Source organism: Montipora capricornis, chromosome 3 (assembly GCF_036669925.1).
Source record: "Montipora capricornis isolate CH-2021 chromosome 3, ASM3666992v2, whole genome shotgun sequence".
Lineage (NCBI taxonomy): Eukaryota > Metazoa > Cnidaria > Anthozoa > Scleractinia > Acroporidae > Montipora > Montipora capricornis.
In genome coordinates, this window is record NC_090885.1 from 26,072,341 (window position 1) to 26,080,702 (window position 8,362).

Below are 8,362 nucleotides of genomic sequence, written 5' to 3' on the forward strand. Positions count from 1 at the left end.
TAGATTCAACCCGCCGTTATAATTAGCATTACTGGAACCTGCCATTTTAACAGTCTCACCTGTTGGGTGCAATGAAAAATTACTATTCTGGGAACAAATAAACAAGGTGTTTACATTATTTTGGAGCGAATAGCAACAGCCTTTTCCGAACGTAACACACGAAATCGGCGTCCTAATGAGGAAATTAATGACTCTTGAGGGACTGCATACCAATCATTATATCCGTCGTTTACCACGTGAAAGATCATCCCAGTTGACAAAGCACAATACACAGTTGCTGAAAAGGGTGCAAAAATCCAGAAATGCAGGTATATTAATTTAGGAGATGCACGACTATTTTGTTAGGCGTGACAAAGTTTCCCCTCTTCTCGCGTCAGGGAATAATAATAATAATAATAATAATAATAATAATAATAATAATAATAATAATATTTATTACTCATATTGCACTTTTTCTGTAAGAATAATCAAAAGCGCATTACAATTAGATAAATTCTTACAAATTACAAATTGAAATTTAAAACCGGGGTAATGTGACAATACTTACTAATAGGCACGCAGTAAAGTAATCGTACACTTACATTCATAACTCTTTGAAGTTTCCTAATTTAATACTCGGAAACACCATATAATAAGCTATTACAATAGTCCAACCTACTTGTAACGAACGCGTGGACAAGCCTTTCAGTGGATTCACGAGACAAATACTTTCCAATTTGCCGGATATTGTACAGATAATAAAAAGCATTACTACAAGCCTTAGTTACATGAGTGGCATGTCCAGATGAGAATCAAACCAGGCACCCCAAGTCGCGCACTGAAGAGACGGGAGTTACCTCGGCTTGACCAACATTAATCTTGTCAACGGACACCTTCGACAACTGTCGTTCTGTACCAATGATCAAAAACTCAGTTTTGTCGTCATTTAGGGACAGCGTATCATCCCTCATCCATGCGCGAACATTATGGATACAATTTTCAATTGCAGTCACGGCCTCAGTTTCACTGGTATTATCAGCAGGATTATATCATCCGCGTAGGTGTGAACGGATGGCAGATGGGATTTCAGAATATCAAACAACGAACTCGCGTAGATGATGAGTAGGAGGGGGCCTAGACACGAGCCCTGCGGGAGTCCCGCAGCTCAGGTTGAATTTCTCGGAAAGCATGCGATCCGTTGATAGAGATCTGCTGCGTCCTTCCCCGCCAAATAGGATTTAAATCATAATAAAGCCTTACCCAGCAGGTCAAGCTTGGACTGCAGCCTGTGCAGAAGTATGCCGTGGTCTACGGTATCAAACGGAGCACTGAGATCTAACATCACAAGTAAGGTTACGAGACCTTTGTCCATATTCAGCAATAGATCGTTTTTGACTTTCAATAAAGCACTTTCAGTGCTGTGATTGGGACGATACGCGTTTTGGAGACCAGGAAATACGCTGTTGGCTACCATATGATCTTGCATTTGGATAGCGACAGACTTTTCCGTAATCTTGGACGTAAACTGCAAGTCGCTCACAGGTCGAAAGATTCTCAAATAACAATTAACGTTCCAAGGTAGAGAGAAACAATTGCATTTACACTCACAAAAAAAATAACCGTTAAACTTACCTTATTGTTGAAAATAGGCAGCAAATTCCTTGGACTTAAGGGAAACTCCGTGTTGGGTGGCAAAATTGGGCGTGTATCTAATTGCGCGCATTGTTGGACATGGTGGGCTTTGCGGCTGCGGCTCTTTTACTTAAGGACGCTCTAAAGGGTTTCAACCCTTAGAAGACTCTGTTTAGATCGAATAACGCTAGAACACTGCGTCACGTAAAAGCATATGGTACCATATGAAACACCGATCATTTCCAAACAAGATGTGACCATTATTGTGATGTAATATGTTACCTTGGCAACGGGAAAGCCCAGCAAAAACATCCTATATTTTGGATTTAGTTGCTCATATCTCAAAAACGAGCGCAGTGACCCCCCTTCTTTATTGCTGAAAAGTGATTAGAAGGCTGCGAATCCTACGATAAAACTTTCGGCAAGTTTAGAAAAATTTTGGAGGATTTAGAGCTACCTTAAAAAAATCACAAAATTAAGGTGGCTCTGAATTTACGGGACAGAATTTTTTAAAACTTTGCAGAAAGTTTCATCATGCCCTTCTGATTACTTTTTAGAAATAAAAAATGGGGGTCACCGAGTTCGTTTTTGAGATATAAGCAACAAAAGACAAAATAAAGGGTGTTTTACAGGGCTTGCCCGTTGCCACGGTGGCATATTACGTCACAATAACGACTGAATCTTGTTCAGCAATAATTTGTGTTCCCTTTGGTACCACAATATTGCCAATACATGATACAACGTTGTGGTGACAATCCTTGTAATAAGATCGTCACTTGGAAGCGTTAAAACTGGTTCGAGCCTCCTTAAAAACCAAACCGTTTCATACCGAAGTTTACACATATCAATGACCAACACACTTCCCTGGATATAAACTCATAATACTTGTTCTTAATTGTGCGATAGTCTTACCACAACATATGCACGTAAAACAAGTTCAAGGAAACGAAAAATGCGCAATTCCAGTAACTTCATAAGAGATCTGGAGCCCGTTTCTCGAAAGCACTGAAACTTTTCGGGCCTTTTTCGTCCCTCTGTATCTTACTTTCAGTACAACGAGACCGTATGAAAGTAAAGTCGGCAGTATCATTTTGCGTTTTGTTATCGTGACATCGTAAAATAACAGCTTATGAAAACAAGCGGAAGACAGTTTCGTAAATGACTTTTCGGGTCCGAAAAGTTATCGCGACTTTCAAGAGACAGGCCCCTTGAACGATTGCCTCGTTTGGATGAGTTACGCGCCACACCCGTTGATCTAAAATGAAGACTGGATCGAGCATCTGTTGCTTGAAGTGAAGTACGACAAAATCGCGGCGGCCCCACGATGCATCTTGTTGGGCCACCGCTTATTTGAGACCTCAGCGTAAGAGTTCAAAGTGATAGATAAGCAGTGGGACAAAGTTGTGAAAGCCACTTTGAAAGCTCTTCCGCATAAGATCTTAGGAGATTCCTTTTTTGTCGATAAAAATTTCATTCATCGAGTCCTTTGACGGGAACACACGAGCCTAACAATTTGACACGCGCCCAATTGAGTGGCTTCGTAGCTCAGTTGATAAAGCACTGCATCGGTGTCCCAAAGGTCATGAATTCGAATCCCGTCAAATCCTCCTGAATTTTTCAGGTGTCTATAATAGACATCTGCTTAAACTAACTGGACGTAACAAGATGGCCCCGCGGGCTTCAGTTTTGGCAAGGAGAAAACAATAGGTTGCTGTACCCAGTCTTTTTGGATCAGTGATCTAATCCTTTTTATGCTTACTTCCATCCCGTTCCCGCCAGTAAAATGAGCACAAGCACCGGCCGAGAAAAAAAAATATATATATATATTCGCCAATGCTTGTTTGTGTTTAACACTTACTTCCAACCTGTTTTTCCATTCAAATTTTCTAACGCTTGTTAAGACATGTGCTTAACCTTATAGTGCAAGCACAAACCAGATTTCAGCAAATTGCGCGAGCGCTGTCCAAAAATCGAGCAGAAGATAAATCGGAAGTGAACGGATGGTCTTTTTATGCTCCCAATTTTTCTTTCGTTTCCCTCGACTACACCTACTTCGTAGGCTATTGTCACCTGGAGGGAGGTGAAGAAAGCCCTATATGCTGTAAAAACAATGTTTAAAAAATGGCGGTTTAAAAAAGGCGGCTATCATAGATCCACAATTTTGGATGCCCAAAATTCACAAAAACGTCTAACAACATAAAATGTTTTTTTTTCGTCAGTTCCAATCATAGAAAAACACCCTGAATCCTGCACTGTGCAGCTGGGAAAAGACTGTAAGTTGTTTTGTCAAGTGACTGGAAAGAACCTTGAGTATCGCTGGTATAGAAGATCAAGATGTCTTGAAGGAGAGGTATCAGGCACATTTTAAAATCTTTTAGAAAGGAGAATTTAACGCATAATTAAATCAACGTTGACGGATGAAATATGAAGAATAATGAAAATATGAGCTTTTGTCGCTGGGAAAAGCTCTTGTTTATTTTAAGAGCAACCCGCAAATTCGTCCCCAGGGTCTTATCGGCTTTCAACATGGCGGCTCGTCGGGCCGGTTGCAAAAGAGATGGACTATGGGTGCTTTGGTTAGTGAAGACATGGTGGCCGATTATCACAACTTAGAAAAAGTGATCGCATTTGTTTCTTTCGGACAGGAAGGTGAAGTAATGCGATTTGTCGCCGGAAATCCCGTCAGCCGGCTCTAAAGCTGGTATTAATTGCAAAGAAAGCCGGATGAGCACCTACTACCCTGACTCTGCCAACGCTTTACTGAATTACAGGGATCAGAAAAAAGTCGAAACAGACGCGAATCAAAATGGAAACGAACCGCTATTTAATTAAGAAAATAAAGGTAAATTAACCACTATAGAAAAGAATTACCGCGCTGACGTTTCGACAGTTAGCACTTTTGTCAAAGCCAATTCAGTGCTATGACGATTAGCACTAACGCACGAATCGTCAACTCGCTATTCTTTCTGACGGGCGATTCATTTACCTTTATCAACACGCATGATAATGATAAAACCAAATGTTAACGTTTTACTCCTCACCGGTGCAGCACCACAGGTTATTTAGAAACAGTGAGCCCTTTACTCGCTTTTTAATGAATTAACTATGTTACGCCTGCTTTCCATCTTTCGACCTAAATAAGGGATTCTTTGATTGCATCTGACGTCACAGCGACCATGTTGGTGAAAAGAAAAATAGCGAAAAGGTGTTTTGGAAATTTGACCGAGCACCGGTGGCTCAGTTGGTTGAGCATCGGGCTGTCATGCGGGAGGTCGTGACTTCGACTCCGGCCGGACCAACACTCAGGGTCTTAAAATAACTGAGGAGAATGTGCTACCTTTGTAATTACATCTACAAATGGTTAGACTTTCAAGTCTTCTCGGATAAGGACTGTAAACCGGAGGTCCCGTCTCATAACCCGTGTTGGAAATTAAATAGTATGGGACGTTAAAGAACCCACTCACTATTCGATAAGACGGGGGCATCTCTCACTTCCTAAAATAAAATTGTAAACTGTGTAATAAGCAGTCTGGCTAAAGTCCCCCGAAAAACATTGTAAATCAGTCCTGAAAAGCCCCGAGGGGAGAGAAGAAAAGCTTCACTCACACTCACTCACTCTATTATTATGAACAAACTTGAGCTACGTTTTTTCTCTTGTTTTGGCACCAACATGGCTGTCTGATAACGTGAGTGCAATCAGAGAATAAACAATTTTAAAAACTAAAATTCTAGCTATTACATGACTATTAATTTAGTGGTATTACAGGCCTTTCCCTGTTAATCACTGTCTTTATCAAGAGGCAATTTTATAACAGGCAGTAACAAAAAGAGTTTTTTGGTACTGTCATGTGCAAACATCGTTGAACTCTTTGAAAGTAACTCATTGCGTCATTACTTCCTTTCCAGACGTCATCGGTACTCCATATAAGAAAAGCCGCCATGAATGACGCCGGCCAGTACTCGTGCATCATTTCCAATGATAAGGAATCTGTGATCACGTGGGCAACAGTTGACGTCATTTCAGTAATTTCGTCTCCTAAAGTCAGATAGCACTCATCTGTTGTGCCTTACGACTACAACCTTCAAGTCAGGGAGATAGGCTAGACCTTTTCACGGTTTCTGACACCAAATAGGTTGGGGGCAAACACCGTTTGGCGAAGCGACATGAGGATATTTCTAACATCCAATTTTCAGAAGTTGCGCCTTGAGCAATGATCTAGTTTTCCGTTGAGTGAATAATATATATATATATATATATATTTATGTCGACACTTTTCCTCGGCCTTTATATAAAATATTGCTAATTAGAGCAAGCCGTGCACTTTGCAAGTGGTCGCACTAAGTTTGCTGAGACATGGAAACCTCAAAAAAGACAACTACAAACATGTTGGCGTTATTCGGCCACCAACGTGGCTATTTATTATATCATCAACCCAATCAATAAAAACCGCAGTAAATTAAAGCCATGTTCAGCAAAGGTGGGGCGGGAAAAAACGCCTACACCTAAGAATGAAAGAAAGGAAATAGAAGGACTGAGCAAGGGTAGGGAGGGAGGGAAAACTCTTGATAATCCAAGTTTAGTCCGTGAAGGAACAGCTAAGAGCGCCAGTCACGAAGATTGCAATCCCTTAACTAGACCTATCCTTACTCCGCCCCTATCTATGATTGGCTTATTTTTCTGGCTGAATGCATCTATTGACCCGAGGAGGTCAAAGTCGACGACATAAATAGCATCATTCCTTACAGTAATAATGCCCCTTTTTTTTAATCTGCCGCTTTGTAGCGGGGATACATAGGTTTGAATTCCCGCTAAAATGCACAAATTGTCTGTTAGCACGAATTTTGTTTCATTTTATACATTAAAATACATACATCTTTTAGTCTTCTGCTAAACAAGAATGGTAACTTAGCTTCTTTTAGCGGCTGTTGGTAGCTACAGTAGACATCTTGTCCTCAAAAACTATAAGCAAACCCCGCTCCTGTGCTCTCTCCAGTCGACGAGTGTCCGAAGCCCTGAAGAAATGCCAAATTAAGTGGCAATACGTTAAGTGAGGGAGGGTGGGTCCCTTACAAAGTTGTAGTAATTTGGCCTTAGTTGGTATGAGATTCCTTTAACCTCATAATCACCCCTATTCGCTGATTGCATGGCTTTCATGCAAACATCACCAACCTGCTGATTATAACTGAGTTCACAATCAATAGTTACACATACAATACTCGTCACATTTGTTGGAACACCCATCCCGGTTTCCCCCCTCCTTCAATGTTGATTTTCACAACTACTAGCATTCGCCCAAAAAATTCTCACACAACATTGAAATGGGGGGGGGGGGGGGGGAAGGGGGTGTGGTATAAACTACGATCTTGTAATACGATGATTCTAGACTATTCGCGTTCCAACTAAATATGTCTGGTATTGTAGCAGCCTTTAACTGTCTTTGCTATTAACAGTTATCAGGTACTCATGGGCTCCTGCAGTTATACAGGTTTATCAATGCAATTAACATTGAAATAGAGGATATTACACGGCCGCGCGGGGATACGAATTTTATCTTCGAGTGCTGAAACATTTTCCAACGAACTGGATAACAACGTTGATTAGTGGAGCTGTTAATTATTTTGGCTATTGGCCCTGCTATTTCTGATGCAGATTCTTTACTAACCCTTGGCGGAATCATATCGCGTCCACACGACTTGTGGGTATTAATGCCTAAAAGCAGCCCTACCTCCTGATTACATACGGGGGACTAATTAAAATGGTCATGTGATTGACGTTCATGTGACAGGTAATGAAATCAATTTCTCAACTTATGAAGACGTTGCAGTGAGAGCGTCGAAATATTTCTGATTGCTCAGTGTGAGGATTTTTTTAATATCATTGGTTAAGCAGGAAAAATGATCGTGCTACAAGTTCTCAACATAACACGACGTGAAATCACCAATTCTTAGATTTTGATGACAACACGAGCATGCAAATGTGAGACCTTTCATTTTCCATCTTTACCCAGAAACCGGTCTTACCAAGTTATAAAAGATGGCATTCCTGTGTCGCCGATGATATGGATTTAAGAGAATAGGCCATTTCCGGGTTGTGTCTGCCTCATCTTCAAAGCGAGTTTAATTTAAGTGCGAAGCTTTTCTCCTAAAAACTAGTTTTCATTCATATGTAAAGTAGAACTAATTACCATCACAAAAACTTGATTTTAGACTCGCTTTGAAGAGGAGGCAGGCATGATATTCTGTTAGTCACTGTACTACGAATGTCCAGCGGTCGTATCATATGTCCCATGGTTGCTTGCGCTGTCGGTCCGACCAAATGGCATAACGATCCTAAGAGTTGGTTTTGGGAAACTAACGGCCATGTCAACTCCAAATTTAAATGTTCCTGGAAGCATTCACTATGGTTACACACGATAGTGACATTTTACGGGGAACAAAACAATTTGAAGTTATGTTTATGAGTTACTTTTTCAGCGTTCATCGATCGAGTTTGCGGATTGACTTCCTCCACCGTAGATCAGATTGTTGCCCAAGGAGATCGACTTTACCTCGGTGCTCTTGAAAATAGATCCACTTTTGTTTTATTATGTCTACTTTACATTTACTGTTATTATTACCGTGCATGCAAAAACTGATGTCTGTACCCGTAATGCATGTTACCAAATCTTCCCAAAGGTAATTTCCTTCATATAAATAAACTCTCGGATGAAATTACATCTGTTATTTCTAAAGTCATAAATTCGACTATCGT

At 40.7% G+C, this 8,362-nt stretch overlaps 1 protein-coding gene across 1 annotated transcript in view; it reads left to right on the forward strand.

The window, feature by feature from the left end:
• The window catches only part of LOC138042678 (uncharacterized), a 14,843-nt gene extending 8,686 nt beyond the window's left edge, over window positions 1–6,157 (forward strand). The window contains exons 3-4 of the mRNA XM_068888635.1: window positions 3,831–3,961; window positions 5,518–6,157. Of these exons, the coding sequence (XP_068744736.1) occupies window positions 3,831–3,961; window positions 5,518–5,661 (275 nt within the window). The 3' untranslated portion in view covers window positions 5,662–6,157. The remainder of the gene's footprint in view (window positions 1–3,830; window positions 3,962–5,517) is intronic.
• Window positions 6,158–8,362: the final 2,205 nt, after the last annotated feature.